Source organism: Bacillus rossius, assembly GCF_032445375.1.
Source record: "Bacillus rossius redtenbacheri isolate Brsri chromosome 4 unlocalized genomic scaffold, Brsri_v3 Brsri_v3_scf4_1, whole genome shotgun sequence".
NCBI lineage: Eukaryota > Metazoa > Arthropoda > Insecta > Phasmatodea > Bacillidae > Bacillus > Bacillus rossius.
The window spans coordinates 3,154,177-3,179,043 of NW_026962010.1; the positions used below are offsets into that span (position 1 = coordinate 3,154,177).

Sequence of the window (24,867 nt, forward strand, 5' to 3'; positions counted from 1 at the left end):
CCGCCAAGAGGCGGGGAGGGAAATAAAAAGAAAGCAAACACGCACACACACAACACGGCGGGCGATCAAGCGTTGCGAGTCAAGGCCAGGGAGGGGAATGTTGTGGACCGGCGGGGAACACCACGCCCCTAGCCCCCCCTACTCGGCCTATCATTGCGTCCCGCGCCTCCGCCGCTCGGGCGAGCTCGGGCCCGGGCCGAAGGCGGCCGAGCCCAGGAGGGGAGAGCCACCGGCAGTCTGTCGCGCGTGCCGTCGCAGTGAAGGAGTACCGGCGCGAGTGGGGATCGCAGTGCTCCGTGCTTGTGTTTGTGCGGTGTTCTCCGCGGGAGTGCGCGCGGGTATGTGATGCGACCGGGCAGCCATGAGCTCCGCGACGCTGGAGTGGCCGCGCGTGGCCGGGGACCTGGCGCGGGCCCGCGAGTTCGGCTTCAACTTCGTCGACGACGACCTCGTCAAGTGCGAGTCTGACGACGCGCCGTTCGGCCGGTACGGCGGCGTGTTCATGGTGAACGAGGCGGAGGGGCGCGCCGAGTGCTCGGTGGTGCTGGACCCGCTGCCCGTGGGGCTGCTGCGGTCCTTGTCGGAGCACGGGGGGCGGGTGTGCCTGCCCTCGCGCGGTGACGGGGGCGACCCCGAGGTGTGCGGCCTGCTGCGCGACCTGGTGTCCGCCGTCGAGGGCGAGGAGGCGGCTCCCGAGCGCCGCCGCTCGCGCCACCGCAAGTCCGACAACCCCCGCAAGGCGGTGCGGAGGCGGCGCGACCGCAGCGGCGGCGGCGGCGGCTGCAAGAAGCGCCGCAAGAGGTCCACCTCGTCCTGCTCCACCGCCTCCTCCGGCCGCCACCGGCACCGCCACCGCAGCCCCGCCCCCGAGGAGCAGGAGCAACAACCCCCCGTCCCCAGTGTGAACCCTATATTCGTGTGGGTGAAGCAGGAGGGTACGCGCATTGTGGAGGTTCTGTGCGAGGATTACGACAAGCGGAACCGCATCAAGATCCGCAAGACGGCGACAGGCTGGCGCGCGATACCGCGCACCGAGCGGCCTCTGTGTGGAGTAGTGCCTAGTTCCGCCGACCACCACGAGAAAGCGCCACCGTCGCGGCCGCCAGATGGCAGCACCGACTGCGCCGCCGCGCTCTGTGGAGGGGTGTCGGAGGAGGGGGAGCGTGCGTTCGACTCCATGGAGGAAGGGGAGGAAGAAGACGAAGAACACAACCACCTTGCGATGCAACAGAAGACGAGCGGAGGGAGTTATGACCCCGGGAAATTTGAATTTTACGAAGACGAATGTGACTCGCCCAATTTGGACGTTTGCGAAAACGGGTGCGGCTGTTCCAAGGCGGATGGCTGTGGGGACGAATGCAGTTCCCTTAAAAATGACGCTTGTGAAAACGAGTGCGGCTTGTCTTCAGCGGATGTGTGTGAAAGTGTACATGATTCGAATGAAACTGACATGTGTGATGATGAATGCGACTCGGCGAGGATAGACGAGTGCGATAATAGGCATGTTTTTCCTGAGCAGAGAACACACGATAAGGATTTTAGTGTTTTGAAAGTCAACAACTGTTCTGTTATGGATACGTGCGATAAAGACTCCAGCAGGTCTACACCTGTTGCTGATCGTTGTGAAATTAATGTTAAATTTCCCGTTGATGAGAACTGTGAAAATGAATCTGATTCATTAAAAGTGCAGACGTTTCAAAACAAATGTGATAGTTCCGAAAATGACGAGTGTGAAAATAATGTAGTAAATGCAATTCCGGAAGTGCAAGCTGAACCAACTGATCTCAGTTTACCCAAAAAATGTAAATATGAGGACGATCCCATCCCTCGTAAACGTATTCTTTCAAGGACGTCCTCTCTCGTGTTGCCTGCAGTGCCATCCCCTCAACCTAAAGCCTCTCCCAAATTAACAGAACAACCCACGAGTACAGTTGCATTGCCAGCCCACCAGCATAATCCTCAAAGAAAATCCGTATTCTTGGAATCTCTACTATCAACTCCTAGAAGGTGCCATCAAACCCCTGTGAAGTGTGTGGACTCCTTGCCAGAACTAAGGCCACTCGACCTTGGTTCTCAGATTGGACAGAGTTCCGGGAGCCCCAGCCCAATTGTTAGTTGTTCCGAGGACAAAAAACCACTGGCGAGGTTTCCGACGGATGTGCAAGAGCAACCAAAAGTAAACAGCATTCGGAAAGAAGACATTACGTTGAAAAACCTTCTGAGCCGCAAACCTAAGCTGAGTGCCAGACCGCCATGCCAAACGAGTCCGAAGTGTGATCCAGCAATCAATATTAAAAAGTCTGATGAACATATTGTGGACTCCTCCAAGTCTAACAAGTCTCGACTCCTTGAATTACTTACGTCAGAACCAGCATCGACAACACCACTTTCACCCTCTGTGTCTGATCCCGATCCCTTAACCCAGCTAAAGACTGTATTATCCGATCCCAGCATTGTAGTTCCTGACCCGCTACTGGTCCCTCGCAACAGACTGCAAGAGTTGGTATCTAGTCCGGCCAAGGAGATCCCCCGTCTTCTTGCGATGAGGCCTGAACTGAGGTTACCCGAGGTCCTATCCCACCCAGCATTGCTGCAAGATCCTGACCTGCTAGTGGTGTCTCTCGCTCACCTCCAGAACCTGCTGCAGAACTCCAGTAACATCAACCAGGAGGAAGCAGCAGCATACAGCACCTTGGGTGCGTTCCTCGAGTGGCAGTGGTACCAGAACCAGCAGATGGCGATGGCGACTGAGCTCCTGGACTCTCAGCTGAAGCAGCACGAACAGTGTGGCAGCATCTCCCAAGGAGACTTTGACACTGCAGCAGCCGCTGCCTTTAATCAGATGCTGTGGCTGCCGTATGTTAACCAGCTGGAAGCGGCATTTGGATTTGGGAAGAAGCCGAAGCTTATGAACATGCTGAGGACTGTGATGCCTTCTGGGTACCCTTCTCCTCAGAGCGTCAGAGGACAGACACACCAGACACCGGTGCTACCCCCAGCAGCATTTGCATCGCCTACAGCCATAGACTACAAGAGTCAGCTGGAGCAACAGATGTTGTCTCTGTGGCACAAAGCTACAGTTCAGTCAGGCTCCACGACTGCAGCAGTTCCTAACAACAGGCATTCCAAAGGCAATTTGGGATCAGCAGCTCATGGCAAAAACCATGCCAACAACAGGCATTCTAGCAGTGACAAGCGTGCGTCTTCTGCTAGAACTAGTCCAATATCCCCGAACTACCATCATCATCATCAGCAGCAGCAGCAGCAGCAGCAGCAGCAGCAGCAGCAGCAGCAGCAGCAGCAGCAGCATCAGGATCAACAGCAGAGGCAACAGCTCAACTTGGCAGCAATGAATAGCCATTACTACCCCAACAATGGTTACATACAGACTGTGCCTCAGTACGAGTACAATCAGCAAAGAAATCGCCAGCCACGAGCCAGACAGAGTCGAGCAGAAATGCAATACAAACAGCTGAAAACAGAGCTCCCTTCACCCACCGAGACGGATTACGGTAGGGAAAGGCAAGCGAAAACTTCCGTTACGTGCAAATCGTTGCTGAACCTCTTGGCAGACCCGAGGAGGCACCAGTACAAGCAGGAAGTGAGCAGCGAAGCAGCAGACAGGAAGAGACTGACCCCTTCCCCCTCACCCCACCAGAAACTGAGCACCAGTGACCCTCCAGTACCCCACCTGTTACCAATCCAAGACAGCCCTGCGAACCACTCTTCCCAGCCACCACCTTTTGTTTCGAAACTGAAGGTGAAGAACCTCGTGGATCCAAATATAACGCCAAAGTTGCTGAAAGAAGAGCTGATGCCAGGCCTCCTGAGTCCGACTAATGGTGTTAAGACTGACGAGCTAACCTCACCCCTGCAGTCGGCACCTCTGTGGCACCCTCTCTTTGGAAGGTACCTTCCATCACATATTTCAGCATTGCTCTTCTGTGTGTGACCATTAACTTCATGGTATGCCACAGCCCACAGAACTCATCAACAATTTGCAGTTGGTGGTTTCCTTATTAATTAATGCCAAATTTATATTATATATATATATATATATATATATATATATATATATATATATATATATATATGTTGTTTATTAACATTGTGCTGAATTAAAACTTTGCTGTTACTGTTAATGGTCAAACACACTGTTAATTAGTCATAAAAATAGCATGTAGATTTTAGTAGTAGATTACATGTAGCTTAGACTTTTAAGTTGCAGATATTGATAGTTAATAAAGTAGTGCTGATTGTAGAAAGTTATCTGCATTTACATCTAATCATGAACTGTATAGTATTTACAGTTGCCATGGACGTGAATTGTTTAACACTGGTGAGTGTTTGGCCTAAAGGTAAAGGTATTTGATTTAAGTTTTAAACCATTTTTTACCATTAATATAGACCTGTATATAGTAGAGAATAGGTACGATAAATACTTAAAATAATTACTACCTATTGTGTATTTGTAGTTAATTAAGAATGAATAACAGTATACCTAAAATTCTTCTTTAAATTTTGCTTTCATTTTCAGATATATTTTACCACGTGGTGCACAACTGAAATTTGTTCTTTTCATTCCATTTTTGTAGATTTGTGCCCTTTAATAAATGCATTGTCATTGCATTTAAGTAGGTACCTAATCAAAAGGGAGGATTAACACAGTTTACTTTTTAATTTTAATGTTTTTAAATCAGTCAGTGCTTATAATTTCTGAACTGTTTCATTCCATTAAAATTTTTAAATTACAGTTCTTCTGGACATAATAATTTAATAATAATTGTTCCAGTTAAAAAAAACAGCAAATGTAAGCAAAAACATGTGTAATAGCTTAAATCAGCTGTTTTTGATGGGTCTATGAAAATAAGGCAATAAGTTACATAGCCTTATACATCTGTGTTATAATTTGTCAATGATTATTTACCTACCTACTTATGTTCCAATTATTTACTAAAGTATCTATCCTAAATTTGTATTTTCAGGCAATGTTTACATTGAATCTCGGAGGCATGAACTTAGTTGGATTAAATTTTATATCCTACCATTATAATGTGACTACTGCATACACCATGACTAGGGACAAGATTATAATATATTATGGTGAATTGCGATAAAACTGAAATAACACAGAACAGCGTGTCAAACACAGCATAACATCGAACTGCAAGTTATACACCATACAGGAACAAAATGCAAGTTATATCATTGAATTAAAAAGAATTTAAAGATAACTTATTCAAATCATAAAAAAAGGAACCAAAATATTTGAAATTCGAGGGATGTCATTATTTGCGGACAAAAATTTGTACCAAAATGCATAGGTCAGCAAAATTAATTAAATTTGTTATATTTTGCATTTCTTAATGTATCTGTTTTATACCAATTAATTAAAAATTATTTTACCGTAAAAATGCAGCAAATAAATTTTACTGCTATTTTGGTGGATTAAGTACTACAAAACAGCTTTTATAAAACTAAAAACAGTAACACCGAAATCATCTGTTTTAAAAACGAAAGTGGAATACAAATAAAACCATAAAATCTTGTCTCTAGCCATGACATGTTTTCGACATTTCCTTTGATAAATGAGTTCTTTAATATTGCTTCTGATCTGATACTGCACAGATTGCGTACGTATGTACCTACTCCATACCAATATTCACACTATGGAACTGGCCCTGAAATCTTGTCAGCTCAGGGGATGAATTTGGGGGTTGAATGCGGGGTCAGTGCATTTAGATGGGCGACACACTGAAGAGACTAATTTAATGAAATGTCATGATATTTGTCTCATATTTATTGCACATCAATTAAACTATGTTAAATTTTGGTTTCGTGGAATACAGTGTTTTTGGTTTTTTTTTTTTTACATTGAATGGTTTCATGAAATTAAAGTTTCATGTTTCAGGAAAAAAATTCCTTAGTGGGTGTGGCCTGCATTACAGTGCAGTGTGTAGAAGAAGGTTGTAAGGAAAATATGGTATTGATTATTGATGTTGTCAGGTGCTATCCGTAAATTGGCATCTTCACGGAACATATGTCGAGTAACAGGCGATTTGCCTAAAGGCAGTTTGCCTAAACATGAATTCGTTACGGCGATTTGCATAAAGTCATTTTGCCTAACGTCGAATTGCCTAACTGTTATTTGCCTGAAGGCGATTTGCCTAAAGGCGATTTGCCTAACGGCATTTTCCCTAACGGAGATCTGCCTGATGGCGATTTGCCTAACAGCGTTTTGCCTAAAATGTTACTATGATGACAAAACCACGTTTTGCCTATGGGCGAATTGCCTAACGGCGTTTTGTGTAATGGTGAATTGCCTAACGGCATTTTGCCTAACTACGATTTGGCCAACGGCGATATGCCTAACGGCGTTTTGCCTAACCTAACGGCGTTTTACCAATCAGCATTTTGCCTAACAGCTTTTTGCCTAAAAGAGGAAAAATCGTTTTGCCTAATGGCGAATTGCCTAATGGGGATTAGCCTAACGGCATTTTGCCTGACAGCATTTTGCCTAACGCCATTTTGCCTAATGGTGTTTTGCCTAACTCCTATTTGGCCAACGCCAATATTCCTAACGATGTTTTGCCTAAAATTAGGCAAAACGCCTTTAGGCAAAACGACACATGCCCCATATGTCTTCTCTCAGGGAGAGAAGGAAGGGAAAGTGTTCCTGCTCCTGATGCCAGTGCCTCGGTTGCTTTGTTCTTTACTAACCAAGGATCCTTTTGTTTCAATGTTGCTTTGTATGAGAAACTAGCCATGAAATAATATCAAAATTCTTCCCATTCTAACACAACCTGGTGTATTAACAAAGAAATATTTTTTCACACTCATTTGTTTGCCTTATAAATTTTTAAGCTATTTTCTATATTTACATTTTCCATTTAATAATTTGACAGTGACACTTTAACATTACAAGATGTAGACACCAGTTGGCAGAAAAATCAAAAAAAATTTCATCACATTATTACGAAAAGATGGTGCACAAACCCCTCAAAAGCCACCAGGATGCTTCAAAGCACAAAAGCAAATTGTCCTTTCACAAAAGGACAAAAGGACCTTTTTAAATTCCTGTAAGAATCCTTGCAAATATTCTGATGGTCAACAAAAACCTCTGACAACCTTTAAGATCCACGTTTCTAAGATCCTTGTGGCCAAGGGTCCCTCAAAGATTTAACGGCAAACATTACACATTATTTCGCTACTTATTGAGGATGACAATTGCACAACTACTGTAGATATAAACCTGGCGGGTGTTGTGAACGTGATCACCAATGCATCACACTCAAGTGCAGCTTCAATCCAAACCCTCAGAGTGGCTCAAGTTACTTATAAGCTCAGTGTCTGTGCCCTAGTGCACGGTTGGCCAATTTCACTCATTTCGAGGACCAGATTATGTTTCTGAAACCAGTCTGAGGGCCAAAGGCATGAATTAATATTAAATATCCTACAACATTTTTTTAATGTTTTATTCTGTAGCATGGTTCGTACACCTCCTTAATAGCCTTAAAAAGTCCTTAATTTGTCTTGAATTGATTAAGTCCTTAAATTTCATTAAGAATTCTTAATAAAGATTTACAGCTTGCAAGTAAAGGATAAGTGCAGGTATTTTAATGTTGTTTTGTTTTCCAACATGGCAGCAAACAACACTTTGTGCATGCCCAGGACAACTGGCGAATTTGGGCCACGTGATTAGTTTTTAAATACAAAAATATTTTGAATTTGATAGTTGTTTACTCAAGAGGGTGTGAACCATGTGAGGATAACATATAAATATGATATTTGTCTTGTGATGAAGAAACTGAAAATTATTCACTTAAAACTACACCTTTACATCTAATAATAAATACCATTAAACAACATAAATATATATTACCAAAATATAAATAATATTTTTTTCAATATTTTTGGGAGAATATCATGACTTCATAACACTGCCTACTGACAATATACATGTATACAAACAAAGCTATTAAACAACAGTTTATCTGATAGTATGTACAGTATTTATTTGATAAACGGGGCGTGTTGAACAATGCTGCCAGTCCTATGGCCATAACTGCCCTAGTAAATCAAAGCCCACTATAGGGCACCTAGTCATTCTAGAGCAGAGTATTTTTTCTACAAATTTAATTTAATTTTCATAATTTGTATAATGTTTTCCAATAATTCTGTAAGATGACATTGCTATACTTCAAATAATTTATCGTATTAACATTAATTAACTTATCGTATTGCATTAGAAATATGGTGCAATTGTTAAAATGGGGTTAGGTTAGCTACATTAAAATTACCTTAAATTGTGTAAATGGTTGGTTAGGTAAGGTTAGCTACATTTAAAGTATGGATAAATAGGGTGGACAGCTAGTTCAGGTTAAGCAACAGTCGTAATTAAAAAAGCTAACCTAACCAATCGCCCACTAATGTTTGGCAAACTTCTTGAAGCATCAAAAGGATCCCTTAGAGAATGATTGATAAACATGTCTGGAAGAAATTAAATGCATGTTAAATTTTTGTTTTACGGAAAAGTTACTCTGCTCTTGAATTTCTCTATAATATTGGAGGTTCCGTCACTTTTAAACATCTGTTCAAAATTGTGTGCTGTAAAACCTTACCTATACATTTCATAGGCTAATTATTTTTCACGTTTACCTGATAAAAAATATGGTTGTTGTTAGCCATATTCTTGTATCCTAAAAGGCATAAAAATTTAAGTTTTGTGTCTAAAGAGTCTTGTAATGTCTCTTTTGCAAAACAAAAAAAAATCCATAAAAGTTTGTGGCAATTGTATAAGTATGTAATCAGGTGAATAATTATGAACTTATGGACATGAAAAGCGATTACCCTTCTTAGAAAACCAAGATTGATGAATAAAACACATAAAATGTACAAAACACAGGAAATAAGCCCAGGTTAGCATTGTCAAAAAAAGATTAGTTAACAGCTTGACACACATGGAATTCCAGAGACTCAATTGATTAAGTAAAACCATACAAAACAACATGGGGAGAAAAACTAATTGGTTATGAACTAGACGAAACAACAAGGAGAAAATTATTGACAACAGGCAGACAGATTTCGTTATAATAAGCTTGCTTACTGTGCTCGTCTATGTTGTTTTCATACTATCGTCCAGTGCTGTTAGCTGTTGTCAGTGATTTTGTTTTTATTTCCTGCATTTTATATCTTGTTTAATTCCTTACCATAAATAATTGAAGTTATTTTAAAAACAATAAAGACTCCAAAATAATAGGGACTATTCTAGAATGTGATACCACACCATTTTTCATGATGTTACCAAGATGGCCTCACTTACGTCATTACCACCCCTACTTTCTTTCGGGCCAAGCATGGGAATATGGGGGTTTTGGGCAGGAAACGTTATCCTTATTTTTCGCTTATTACGTTTTCTATAACTAATGTTTTCCGGTATCGTTAACCAGAATATAATCCCCCGCTCTATTCTATATTATGATTCCAATAACACATTTCCTTGAAATTGAGGGATTTTTTTACCAACTAAATACCGGTAAGTGCCACTTTGATCGTATATATATCACATTTTTAACATAATTAAATACTGATATTGTGAAATAGAGGAGACCTGGTGGGACTGTACTACTTCACGATACCAAGAATAAATTTTTTCTACATTTTACACACATTAAAATATTTAGATACCAGTACCATCAAATAGAATACACCAGGTGGGACTGTACTCTACTTCACGATTTTTGTACATTTTTCACACATTTAACTTTTTAAATATCAGTATTGCCAAATGGTATTTCCATCTTCATCTTTGTCTCCCCCTCCCCCTTGTTATTCCTACAATACGCAATAATACACTATATACATAACATTATACATATTAAATTATTTACATTTCATTCACACCATTACGTACTCACAACTCAACATAGATCTTTACTTGTATTTAACATACCTTAATAACATTTCTTCAATTTAAATCTACCATTGCTTTTAAAGAATTTCCACTGTTTCACTGCTTGGTGTTCCGTTTCTCTCACAAACTTCGAAAACAATCTCCTACATTTCTCTGCTACATTGATACCAATAGATAAAGGACTATACTGATAACAACTTATAAAAAAAAACTAATTTTTTTTCTTATATCCTACTCTTATGACATCATTCATTTCCTGTAAGCTTTCTCAATTGCTGGTATCGACACAAATAATCATGTTACCATTTGCACCTGTCTTAAAAACTCATTTGTCAACATTGACAATAGATACACTACAATCTTAAACATAAATACTTGTACGTTTCTGGCCACTACTGGATTATTTATTTATTTATTTATTTTACATTCCGTTAAGCCTCGTTTATGGTTGACACCATTTACTACATATTTACAGATTACATACACAGAACATGCTACATTCTAAAGTGAACATTTAATTTTTTTTTTTTCTAACTGGATAATTTTTTCTCTTGCGATTATGTGATTGACTTTTTTTTGTTGTAAGTTTTGTATAGTTCAGTTTTTTCATATTTCCCAAGATTTAAATATAATGTGACATGACTGAGTGAAAGTATACCTATTTTACTGCTACCTACCTAGAGTTTGTTATACCTACATGGCAGTAGCAGATATCCAGTTCAAACATATTAGGTACTCGAACATCTCAGGAACTTTTAAAGGTGGGTATACAGGCCCTAAATATCTTGGAAATGCCAGTGTAGATGAGGGAAAAAGGGAAAGAAAGTTTATGCTGGTGTAATGAAATGTAACATTTCATAAAATCCACTGTTCCATAAAATAACTACTCATCAAGGTGCCAGCGAGGACTCAAGTGTTATCAACAATGAAGAAACTAAGGGAAACGTTACTAAAACATTAATGCCCAAACAACTACCAAAGTTAAAGGCATTGTTGACTTACTTTTTTGAGGAAATTATGAAGGGTACGAGGAAAGGTTGAAGAAGTGCTTAACATGTGAAGAAATATCTAGTCACCTACATGCAAGATTGATTTAAAAAAGAGGGAACAGATAATGATCGAGAAAAAAAAACCCAGTAGACCTAAGGAGAAAACTTAATAAAAGAAAAACATAGCTCATGTTTATATAAAAAAATGAAGACATACTTGTTATACCTACCTAATTTTTCAATGATTTTGTAGGAAATTTTTTTTTTTAAAGTTATAAAAATTAAGAAAAACAAACCTCTCAACTTTTTGCAAGAATGGACTTAAATTATTAAATAATAGTGACTATGTTTGTGTGGGGTCCACCTTCTACCAATTCGACAACCAAATAGTAACTTGTTCTAGTTACCAGAAGCAGTAGATCTACTCAAATTGCTACAACTCTTGCATCTGAGTGCTGCATCTTGTACATCTTCTCAATGATACCTATAGGTTAGGTGTCATATAGGCTTTTGTAGATGCAAAATAGGCAGGAATAATGTATTTCAATCCTATATTTATTACTTAATATAGGTTATATTCTGTCTTCATAAGTATTCCTGTCATGTGCTTGTATGCAGTAAAACATCAGCAAATTATGAAATTATTATATATGTTTTAACACATTACCTTGAAGTAGGCCTACATACCTACATACATAAGTAATGTTACTTAGTTATATTGAAGCACATTGTTGTTGTTTTCAACACACTTTTATTAGCTTCACTTGTATGTATGAATGGACTATGTAATAAAATCTTTCCATTCAATTTTTACCCACTTTTCATCGTCCGAATGTGTTAGAATTTTGCATACATTTAGAGAACCTCTGAGAATACAATATTGTTAAAACTTAAGGCCTTAGTATTAAGGGGGAGTGGGGGAGGGGTCATAGGGTCAAAAAACCACTAATTTTTAGCTATGGTTAACAACCAGGCTTTTTGTGTATCCATGAGGTCTTCCCTGGGGTTGACTCTGTTGTATTTGGGGGGGGGGGGGAGGGGGGGGGGGGCTGGGTTTAAATACCCAAAATTTCAAGAATTTTAATACTCAATGCTTTTTCGATTTGAAGTGTTTCCGATCCAAAAGGTCGGGTTATCGGCTTATGGTGGAAAATGGGCCTGAGTTGGGTGGGGGAAAAGAAAAAGGGGGGGGGAGGGTTAGCGTAATGCCCCTAAATTTAGAAAAATTCAAAAATATATATTTTTTCAATTAAAAGTGTTTCTAAGGTTGGGTTATGGTATAAAATGTGTCCGGGGTTCGACTTTCTCCCCCTCAGAGGGGGAACATAATGTTCCTATATTTGGAAAATTTCAAAAATATATTCTTTTTGATTCAGAGTGTTTCCGAGGTCGGGTTACGGTGGAAAATGTGTCCGGTGTTCGTTAATGGCAATATGGGTACTATAAATAAAATTATCTGGCCACTCTTCCGGCGTGATCAAGTGTATGATACGGACATTCCATCAGCCCGTGTTGATTTCGGCACAGATGGTGTACGTATAATTAAACCAATAGCCATTCAGTTTCCAGCGAAATACTGCTGTGGTACTGCTAAAAGGCGAATGTTGCCATTAATACTGAGTTGGGCATCTACCGTGCGTAAAATGCAAGGTTGCACTGTAGATTATGCAGTTGTTTATTTGGGATTGCATCTCTTTGCTGCCAGACAGGCTTATGTAGTTCTTAGTCGCATAAAGTCACTGTATGGTCTCCAAGTAGAAGAACTTGATTGCTCTAAGATAACAAGAAAAGATCCATGTAATGTTGACGCTTTAGCTGAAATGACTAGATTACGTAAACATTAATGACTAATTTTAAGTTCATTGTAACAAACAAATACTTTAATCACTCATATTTAGTATTTTTAATATGTTTGAATTACTCATATTCCATATTCTTATTTTACTTTGAGACTAAAAATTATAAAATTAACTTATACATAGGGGATCGTCCATTAATCACGTGAGGCTCTAAGAAAGGGGGGGGGGGGGGGGGGGGGTAATCGGGAAAAATCACGAAATATCACATGTATTTATTTTTTCGCGCGATTTCTACTAAACCGAAAAGTGACGTGTGACTTTGTGATTTTGGCGCCGAATACATGCGTAAATCACATATAAGCCTTTCCTTTATTATTTTTATGCCAGTGAGAATAAACCTGCAACCTTAATGTGTATCTGAACATTTTTATCACTGTACTTAATTTTCCAGAATTGAATTAGATTATACCTATATTTAAAGATAATATTCTGAAATTTTTAAAAATATTTTGTACCAAAAAAATACACGTGATTTATTGGGGTGGTGGGGGGGGGGGGGGGGGGGTTAGTCTGAAACCTCACCACAAATCACTAGGGGGGAGGGGGGGGTTAAAAATTTGCTAAAAAAAACATCACGTGATTAATGGACAACCCCTAGTGTTTAAAAAATTAAATGCTTTTATCGTTGAATGAACTTAAAATTAAAAAATAAAATTTTAATTTAAGTTTTCTGTCTAACAGACAGATAATCCACCACAACTCTGTATAACTAAAAGTTTGGGGTGCCGTCTTCTTTCATTTTCGTAATGACTATATGCTAAAATTAGTGAAAGAAAATCTATTACAAATATTATTACTGATAGAAAATTTAAGATAAATTATATCAAGTACCCTATGTTTTTAGTTATACAGAGTTTTGATGCATTATTACGCTGTTGGACAAATAACTTAAATTTTAATTTTATTTTTAAATTTTCAGTTCTTTCAACGATAAAAGTGTTTTTTTTTTTAAATTTTTTTAAATTTAAGTTTATTTTATGTGTAACATCTTAGCATTTTGTATACTGCATTTGGTAGGAGTCATTTCGTGAATGGATTGGAAGTCACATGGAGCGGAACTGTGTAACCACAGTGTTGCCATTTATGGCGGATGGTGCAAACCAAAGTTCGTAAATCCAAATGGAAACTTTATATTATTAACTCTTTAATGAATTTAAACAAAATGGGCAGTATTTTAATAAAATTACTTGTCGAAAATCAGGTCCAAAGATGGGGTTTAGTATTTTTTCAAGTCTTTTTCGCTTTAACCAGAGCTGTTTCATTGTATAGTTAAAACTTCTGTCTACTAATCAAATGATTCAATAGTGTATATAGCTGCTCTGCTGCTCTGGCAGAGAATTCTACTGGTGGGTGCAGAAACTATGTGTGATTAGCATCCAGAAATGTAGATGAAAACACAATTTTCATGTATTTATAACTTCTGCATTAGTTTAAAGAATTCTGCGTTAAATTTCATGTCTGAGTTTTGTGTTATAAGTGTATTGGCAACACGAAAACACATGAATTTGCTACACATCTTCAAGTCCTGAAAGACTCTCTCACTGTTATGTCAATACTTTAGTATAAATATATACTCTATTTTTTACATGTTTAAAGTTTACGTGCCGTAATTTTCGGAGCACACAATTTTAGTGTGGATCGCATGTACATTGGAAGCTGAAGCTGGGTGTTAGGTGTAACTATTGTCACTATGCCACGTCAGCTGTTTCCACGGATGCTTGTGTGCGGTACACAACTTTTCCTTGTTATGTTCAATTTCCAGCAGCTCCTGTACATGTATTAACTGCACTCATTGTGAACTATTTAAGTTCAATAATGTGTGTAGTTTTTTGAAAAATTATTTTTAATATTTTTGTTAAATACAAAAAAAATTTTCCATGTGGTTTTACATACCTAACTTAAACATTTCAAAACTTTAATGCTGATATTTTCTGGTTTGTCTTTGTAAAGTAAAATGGGAAGAAAATAGATTTATCAGTGGATAATGTCTTTATCCTTGGATAATGTATGTATTATAGGATCTGTGAATGTGAGAAGGAAAATGTTCATTTTTTTGCCAGTTTTTTGTTATTTTGTTACCAATAAATTGCATCATTTTATAATTTCTTTTACATAGTCGACAAAATATAAAACTATTTTCATATCATAATTTATGTTTATTAAATTGAATCATGACCATTTTGAATATGACTTTTAAATAGGGATGGGACAGTTGAATCGGTTAATCTTGAATACAATATGATTGTATATCTAGTATTTGAAACATTTGAGATTCAACATAAAAATATTCTAAAAAATCATTGGAGGGAATGTAGTAAGTTTGAAAACTCAACACTGAAAACTTAAAGATATCTAGGTCTAACTTTTGTGTGTTTTTGTTCATACCTATCCTATTACCATTCTCGAAAATGATAGACTTTTAATATATAATTACATATGTACATAACATTATTATATGTATTGATTCTGAAAACTTAGTTCCTGTAACAACCATTTAAACGGTTACTTGTTTAAACACCATAGTTAATATAATTTTGTACCTATTTTGTAAATTATTTTATTTTTAACCTTTGAACCATAAAGTGGGATTCGGGGTACTCTTTGTGATTCAAGTTCAATAAATTTGGGTTCCACCCCATCTTTTATATTTAAATCTCTAAATTGGGGCAACCGATTTAATTTGAATAAGTGCAGTGTCAGTATCACAGTATAGCCTACCTGCAATACAGGTTTTAAAGCAAGCACCCAATAACACACTATTCTGATTATCTCTTAATATTGTATCTCTGAATCTGCTATCCTCCTGACAGGCATACATATTTTGACTTCATCATAAGCCATGCTCAGAACTACTGATAAGATATTTTTGATGTAAGTTTATATTGTGTCATCTGAAAAAATGTAGGTTAGGAATTCTGTTTTGTCCTGTTTAAAGATTGATTTTGTTTCTTTTTTTCTTTTTTTTTAAGTTAACTGTTTTCTGGCTTGTACCGACACTTAATGATATAGTGCCAATGTGTTAAGCTTTTTTACGGGTTTTAAAACTTTTTTGCTTGACAGTTTCCAAATTCCATGATTTTTATTTTTTATTTTTACCTGGACTTACAAAGAGTCATCTTATTTGATCATCAGTGATAAAAAAATTCAATCTGTCTGATTTCACTATCTGACTGTTAAACAGCAAAATCTGCATATAGATGAAACAATACTTTAGAGTTAGTTTACTTAAACGCTTGTGGTTTTCCATTATCGCAGTTTAAAATTTATCATTATATTTTGCATGGAAAATTTCTAATAAAATGTATTTCAAATGAGATTATTTTACATGATCAACTTCAGTGCTCAAGCATAATATCCAAGAAATAGTTTACATAAAATAAAATAGCTATCTAAAAAAAAAAATACAAGTTGGAATTCTGTTGGATACTTCAGTCCAGTTAAATGATAGTGGGTACTGTCGTATCATTAAAAGAAAATGACATCAATTATAAAAACCATCTTAGTACTTACCGCTCAAATTATAAAAGCTCCTGACCAATTATATTTCAATATGTATGTTTTTTTGTAACAATATTATTTAAAAAATTACTTGTGTTATTCTGACTTTTAAACTGTTTGCACAAAGTAAATTAGCCAGAAAATCCTTTTTAAAATTATCTTTCCCATATTTTTTTTTTTTGCTGTATTTATATTTGCAACTATTAAATAAATCTGTTTTGTGTATAAAAATTTGCACAAGGAAATTGAACAAGTTATGCCCTACATAAATACAATAATTCAATGACAACAAATTAAATAATACTCATGTAATTAAACAAATATTAGGTAAAAATAATCTTCCATTATCTCCGAGTCTAGTGCTTGATCTGAATTTAAGACAAAAAAAACCTTTCGGCACAGCCTACATGCGTAGGTAGATTTAGAAGTACCTATTTTTTGTGGAAATATTTTGGAAACTTCTATGAACTTTTAGAACATTTTAAGAACTTAATGAACATAATATCTTTGCGTTCATTACAAAATGATCTATTAAACTTTTTTTTTTTCATTTTCATGCGGCAAAAATATAATGAAGTTTTAACTTAAATGCATTCAGCATTGAATAGCTTACAACGAATGTAATATTTTTTAAAATCTTCTATCACTATTTGTCATCCCTTGCACTAATAAAGAGGTCATATAGAAATTTGCTTTCCACCACACCATAAAATATTTTCTCAAGTTATAAACTATTTTTTTTACTTTCAGTTAAAAGGACATCTGGTGATCTTGTATCTTACTTTTAGTCAGATAACATTAATGTTGAAGCTTGATTAGTTCAACAAGTGTAGTTTGTAGCAGAGTACAACTATCTCTGTACCCCGCTTCGGAGAGCTAGCAGGCCTCGGTAAAAACATAACCTCCAACACAGGTGTCGCAAAGGCTCTGAACCGGCAACTGATTTGCAGCTTCAGCGAGTAAAGGAAATTGTACTCTGTGAGCAGACTTAGCAGTTGACAGTATAGTCACAATCGTAACAGCTTCATCCTTGCACCTTCGGTACATAATCTGGTGATTTTGCAGTAACAACTATACATGTATATTAAAAAACAATACGTGTATATTAAAAATATATATTTTTTGGCCACATAAAAGTAAATGGCCCAGTGCCCTCTCCACCCCCCTCCCCCAAAGTCATGGCCCCCATTCATACACTTTTATCTTAATTTGGTTGTATCACAACTCACACTTTGCAAGGGCGTCGCCAGGGTGGTAAGGGGGGGGGGGCATTTGCTTCCCCCCCTAGAGCCCTAGAGATTCAAAAAAGTGTAGCAAAATGCAAAAAAATGCATACTTTTCCCACAACTTGCCCCCCCCCCCCCTTTTAGACAATCGGCTGGCGATGCCCTTGACATTTTGTGCTTGTAGTTTTTAGACACACAGTTTTCTGCATAGCAGTAATGTACTTTACTCAAGTCCCTTCATCTTTGACTACAGACTAGTTTTGTCCAAAAAAAAAAATCTATTTTTTTCTTTGACCAACTGAGGGTGGATATGTTTGCCTTAATGCAGTGTAATTATAATACACATCTTATTTAGTAATTTGTTCTATTCATGTGGAGGAAAACTTTTGTACTTATGCTAAAAACAAAATGTCTTTAATCATAGACTGATAATAGCTGAACTAAAAGTCAACCACGAAAAGATAAATATACTATTCTGTAACCTACCCTGCCTTGGTATTTACAACAATCAAAAATTATTTTGCACCACTTGGATTTCACTGTGAATCGTGGAATAATAGTACATACACACTTTATGAAACAAAAACACACTTTATTGTATAAACCTAACTGAAACAATGCCTGAATTAGATAAATAGTAGATATCATGACTACGAGATCGTTGAGTGCTGCAAAACAGTTTTCTTTAGTAGTCTAGTATTTTGTTCATCAGTCATTCCCCTGTTATATTACTTGACATGTATAGTGTTTTTGATTAAAATAGAAAGTTTGTTTTTATTTATGATATACAAATATATGAAAACACCATAATTTTCAAATTTTATTTACAATACAGTATATTGAGCATAAGCGACTTAACCTCATTAACCTTCTAATATAGGCCTATTTACTATTATAGTACATATATTTATCTACAGGTTTATGCTAGTGGCACATTTCTGCAAATGTGTACAAACTACCAGGGATTAGCCTATAGGAGATTTAAATGTAGACATGTGTTTCCCATTATAGCATATTCTTAAAAGCACCTGTTATCTACCACTATAGTTAAAATTAATTATTAATTACTACTTTTTTTTCTTTCAGCGCACAAGGTTTTCCTGAATTTCCACTCTTTGTATAAATTTTGTGAGACATATTTTTTAGGGTAAATATGAAGTGGGCATTTCATAAGTATCAAGTTGGTAGATAGTTTATGGTATGTTAGGGTTGATTCACATTCTTCTGAAACTGTTATTATGTAGTACTTAATGTGTGTGTAGTTAATTTTTTGATAGCTTGCTAGTTGTTTTGCATGCTAAAAAAATATTGACATTTGTAACCAGTTTAATAGTAATTAGCTAATGCTTGTAATAAGTTTTGGGTGTATGTTGTAATGCATCATAAATACCTATATAAAAGGCAGTAACCACATACATGATCACTTATTTTAAAAAATCTAAAAATAAGTTAAGTACATGGACTTAAGTATAAGGACTAAAGTAAGTTCATGTTTTGGTATTTTTGACGTGACAACGTCTATTAAATCGATGAACGCCGGCTGCACGCACGAAAAAGGATGACTTATTGTATCGTTACGCACATTGTCCCATTACGCTTTGTCCCGTTACACTCATTGTACGCTTGCGCCGCATCTATCTCTCTTCCACTCGATTGGAACAACCATCGATTTGACTTTTTCGAGGCACATTAAACTTGAAACACTCCAATTCGTTTCCTACTTTTCCTATCATCGTCCTATCCTTAACAGAATAACACAGATTGGAAGAAGTTAAATAGCAAACATGTATAAAAGTTATAGTTAAAATAATCTCTTCGTTAAAGTAATAAACATATTTGAATTAATGAGTGCAAATAAAAGTAAATTTATCAATTAAATTGTAGATTTCATTTCACTCCTTTGTATCCATACAAAATAGTGATAATTCATTAAAAATTATTCAATCTTATTCATAAAAGTATGCAATCATTTCATCAATGTTTTGTTATGACGTCACGTTAAACTATCGTCCATAAACAGACTTTACAGACAACCAATTTTTTTTAATAGTTGGTTTTTTATTTTTTGAAAAGTGTCCGTGGAGTCCATGGCAACAGAAGTGAAACTTTTTGCTTATTACATTGTTAGGTTTTGGAAACATAATTCTCTTTGGCTGAGTTCACATTTAAAAAAAAAAAATGCAAGTATGTGAGTGTGAAAATTTTAAGCACAATGAAAATGTGCAAGTTTAAAGTTTGCATATGTGGAAGTATGTGAGTGTGCAAGTAAGTGAGTGCATATATGTAAGTATCTGAGTGTACAAGTAAGTGAGTGTGCATATACTAAGTATGCACACATGCAATTGTGCAAATATGCTGCATCATTTCTTCCTCTCCCCTGACTGTCTCTTCCTCTACCGGTTCCCCCACCCCATACGCAACTATTCCCCTCATGCGATTGGAATTTTCGTAACGCTCGGAAATTGCAGTCCCCCTCAGCAAATAAGTTTCACTCCATAGTAGTTTTTCTGCTGTACTTTATATAATCAAGCAAAGTGTGTAGGCCATACTGTATCAAACATGTTGAGCAGGATACCATTTATACTTAGTTGGTTTTTTTTTACCTCCAGTTGTTAAATGTGCCCACAATGTTATCTAAATATCTGTGTTGACAAAGAGCTTATTGAATAAATATACATTCATAAAAATCACCATTCAAAAACCTTACAATTACTGCTCTTAAAATCCTATTCCTAATTTAAGAATTATAATTATCCTTTAAAAAAAATTAAGATAAATTTTCTACTTGTAGCATATAAGGGCTATGTGTGGTTTCTCATGGATCGCCTGAATTTATAGAAAACAATCTACACATAAATTAAGCATAAGGAACAAAGTCACTTTTAATTGGGTGTTGTAGGAATTGGCTTTGAAAATCAATTTGACTAAATATTTCACATAGAATATACAAAATGGTATGTGATGGTCACTTTTGCTTTAAATTATATGCTATCAATGGCAGAAACAAGAATTTATTTTGGAAGTGAATTTAAAAAAAAAATATTTTGTATTAAAAAAATATCTTTGTCAACATCAAGGGGTTTGAACAATTCATTATCATTAACTTGCATCACTGTCTTTGTGGTTTGTAGGAATGGATCTAGGCTTTCCTTCACCTAGGGCAGAAGTTGTGATTAGTGCCCCACCCCCCCCCCCCCACCCTCTTTTTATTTTACTGTACCAATAATTTGTTTTGCATCTGTGTAGCTACAGTATATGCAAAATTTTTTTTTTTTTTTTTCATATTCTGTGGACCTACCAGTGTTTAGGTGTACTTTTATTTCACGTTCTGTATTTAAAGTAATCCTATAGTGTTCAAGGTTCAGTGGCCACACTAAAGGTAAAAATACACAAAGTTTAAAAATACACATATTTAAATTACAATATTGAAATAATTATTTGACAAAATACAGAAGATAAAATTATTTTTGCTGTAGTATTACCTAAATCCTATACATATCCAAGGTACTAATAAAACATTTTGATAAGTATATATGTATACCTATATGTATAATTAGGATATTAGGACATATATAACATACCATTTTCTGAAACTTGATAGATGTTGTATAGTTATATTTATTACCTTTATATTTTACTATTTTGGTAGAATACAAATATTTTATCGGCCCATCATGTGTCCCTCTTAACTCCTCGGCGTCCGGGACAGGCTGCCCCCCTCCCCCTTAATCACTCTGGATCCATCCCTGGTGGTTAGTTTCTCCAGGTTTTGTCACATTTCACATCCCACATAGCGTGTAAGCTTGCCGCAAGATTGTCACATGACTTGAATTGTGCTTGCCGGGCAAGCTTGATACATTCAAGCTTGGTTAAAGCCTTTTTTTGAACCATTGCTGCAAGTTTGTCATGGTATTCTTTCTGCGAGATTGTAATGTGTAAATAGTTACCTTGAATAAAACTTGATTGAAGCTAACACACTTACCATGGCAAGCTTGAGTCAAGCCTATTTTGCTATCTGGGATTGCTTCATTTAAAATAACATAACTACCTTCATCGATATATCTATTTTTTTATTTCTTAGTTTTAGGGGTGTATATATCCCCCTTACAATGGCGGTTCCAGGAACACCTCTCGGGCAGGGCTCTCGCACACAGGAGGATGCAGTTAGTAATCATGACATTGCCCTTGGGATGTTCTCAAAATATCTGGTCTCAAATACTGACATTTAGTATTTTCGTGCAAATTTTGATTGAAAGAAGAGTTTAAGCACATTCACGAAAGTATTTTAAGTTAACATTAATATTCCCTTCAAAGAAATAAGAAGTAAAATTTGGGTTTCGGAAGGGGCTATCGCCCCCCTGCCCCCTTATCAACCCCTCTGTGTGCTGGCAGGACCGCGAGGACAAAGGAATGGCCGTGTGCTGGCTCGTAAACACACGGGCCCCGCCCGGGACGGGAACGAACCCTTCAAGGTCACGCCGGGAAGCGTAGCGTAGCCGCCGCGGCCGGGAGGACTCGTCGGGAAAGGGGTTAAAGCAGGAGGGGAAGCGGGGAGGCAGCGCGCGTCACTCGCGCGGGGGAACCTGGGACGCTTCCAACCCGGCCGCGAATCGATAGTCCGGGCCAGGCGCGGATGACGTCACCGCGAGCCGGCGGTCACGTGACTACCCTCCCCCCTCCCCGCCCTCCTGGCTGTCCCTGCGCGGGTGCAGACGAGCTGACGAGGCGCGCCCTGCGAAGGCGACGCGAAGCTCAGAGGCCTTCGGATTACCATTTCCGTTTCCTTCTCAGCCCCGTTATAATGACAGTCTTTCAGGACTAGATCCGGGTATGTTAGATTGTATGGAGGGTTTAAATAAGCCCTGGAAAAAAAAAAGATGGTTAAAAGTTGAAATGGTGTGCAGGGCCTTATGTGTGTGTGTGTGTGTGTGTGTGTCTCTGATGAGAGGAAGTTGACATGGTTTCTTTTAATAGTCCCCACTTTGAAGAACATAGACGCAAAATAAATTACTTCATTCAGTTGGTTTTTTACTTACATTTAAATAAAACATGTACAGGCAGTAATGAGACTGTCGACTATTTTCTTGCTATCTTGCAAAATGGACGGGGAAAAGCAGTGATATTAAAAAACAGGTACAATTAGAAGGGGCTTTCAATTGAAGGCTGGGAAAAGTTTCACGTAAAAAAGAAACAAGAAATATTTGTACTTACCTGCAGTATATTTTTACTCGAAGATAAAAACGCTGTCACAACGCGTTGCTTAAAAATTTTTTTTTTAAATAGGCTCAGCCAGGGAACTAGAAGCAGATTTTCCGTGCTGTGTGTTCAGAAAGCGAAGCCACAGAAAGAGCAGTCAACTACCTAGACGATTTCCGGATTACCGTATTAAATTTAAATTTGGCCTTCTACAAATTACTACATCTACATATGTACATTTACATGAGCTGTATAATTTAGTATGTTCGAGCACAGGATTAAAGGATGGTGGTCATGGTGTCGGTCCCATGATATAATTTATCCTTACATCATTTTTTAGTCACAACAGGTGTCAGTGGTATGTAAAAATTCATTACCTAGCTATGACTTACCAGTGATGTCAGACCTAGGTCATGTATTCACGTGGTCATAATTAACTTCACTTACTGCTATTACAGCCTGTCGGTGATTCGAACTGACAAGACTTTACCCATTCAAAAAGAGAGTCCAACACGCACATGATACAATAGAGTATATAGGTACATTGTATAAGTGTATATATGCGTATACATGTACACAGGCCGCTGCGCGTCGCCAGTCTGGCGCAACACGTCACTAGCATGTCGGTGACATGAACCCATAAGTTTTGCCCCTACCAAAAAATCGCTCAACGCGGCTTATGAAGTTTTCACTTCAAAAATCTGCTCGGGGTGAATATAAAACTTGTAACACGTATATCGTGGGCTTAGTGGAAAAAGTCGTTAAGTCCAATTTCTGGAAAAAGACTGTTAGTTCACTTACCAAGTTTTGCTTGCCTAGAATAGCGTTATAATATACCTACTTGCCGAAATAAAGCTAAAAGAAAACGTCCAAAATCATTCATTATTTGGACTTCCAAACGTTTTCTTAGCGAAGATATTGCCCTTACAACCAGGGCCGGTGCAAGGTAAATTGGCGCCCTAGGCGAAAAACCTTGATCCTCCCCCCCCCCCCTTCTCAACCCCCCGCCGGACACCTCAAAAAATTTTCCTTGTCTCAAAATACATCACGTAAGCCTAAGATTTTGTCAACAATCAAATGTAAGCAGGCTTGTGTTTTTTTTTACTTTACTTATTACAAATCATAAACAGGTCACCGTGGACTTTAAATAATTACTTATATCAATATAAACATTCTAAACTGTTACAAAAATCCATTTTAATCTAGTTTCAATAATCGTTAAACATATTATATGAGCTGTTATGTGTCGTGCTGCGCCGGCCCTGTTTACAACTTCATCTGTGAAGTTAACTCATTTTCACAAAAAAAAAGTGGACTTACCAACTTCTTCCACCAAGCCCACGATATCAGAGACAGCTGAGACGCTCGGCCCGTTCCAGTTCCACTCCTGGATGGATGCCATTCTCACGGGTACTATTGCGTTGTGTTCCCTGTCGCGTGTGAATTCCCTTGGGGTGACGGCGTGTGGGATATGCTCTCTCTTTCTCCCCCTTGTCAGCATTGCCTGGTAGCAGTCTCCCTTCCTCTTCTCGCCCTTTTAGTACACATCCTTCCTCATTCACCCTCCCCCCACCTTTTTTTTTTGTGGAGCGTGGCGGCTGACCCGTGACAGCGACCTTGAACGGCAGAAGAAGGTCGGATTGATTTCATTGCCGCGGTCGGGAACCCGTCGATCAATGCGCCAAGGGGGGGGGGGGGGGGAGGGGCTCCTCTTAAAGCTGCTGTCCTGGCCTGGATGTCGCAGTTGCCTGCCTGTCTTCAGCAGCGGGGTCCGGGTGCTCTATGTTTGGTCGGCGGAGGGGCAGGGGGGATTGCGTTCAGGATCCAGTTTGTTCCCAGATTTCCCCAGAAACCATCGTTTTATGTAGAGTAAGTTGTAATCTGTGAATAGCGCGGCTCCAGAGCAAGGGCGCAGGGCCCAAATTTTACTTCTTATTTCTTTGTAGGGAATATTGATGTTAAATTAAATACTTTCGTTAATGTGCTAAACTCTTCTTTCAAATCAAAATTTGTACGAAAATACTAAATGTCAGTATTTGAGACCATATATCTTGTGAATATCCCAAGGTCAATGTCATGATTATTAACTGCATCCTCCTGCGTGCGAGAGCCCTGCCCGAGAGGTCTTCCTGGAACCGCCATTGTCTGAAAAGTTTTTATTTTTATTTTTGAAGTCAAATTCTTTG

General features: G+C 37.9%; 1 protein-coding gene across 2 annotated transcripts in view; it reads left to right on the forward strand.

The window, feature by feature from the left end:
* The first annotated feature begins 230 nt into the window (after window positions 1-230).
* Window positions 231-24,867, forward strand: part of LOC134541749 (formin-J) — a 33,713-nt gene continuing 9,076 nt past the window's right edge. For both annotated transcript variants that reach the window (XM_063385408.1, XM_063385409.1), the window contains exon 1: window positions 231-3,909. In XM_063385408.1, coding sequence (XP_063241478.1) covers window positions 362-3,909 — 3,548 coding nt within the window. In that variant the 5' untranslated portion in view covers window positions 231-361. The remainder of the gene's footprint in view (window positions 3,910-24,867) is intronic.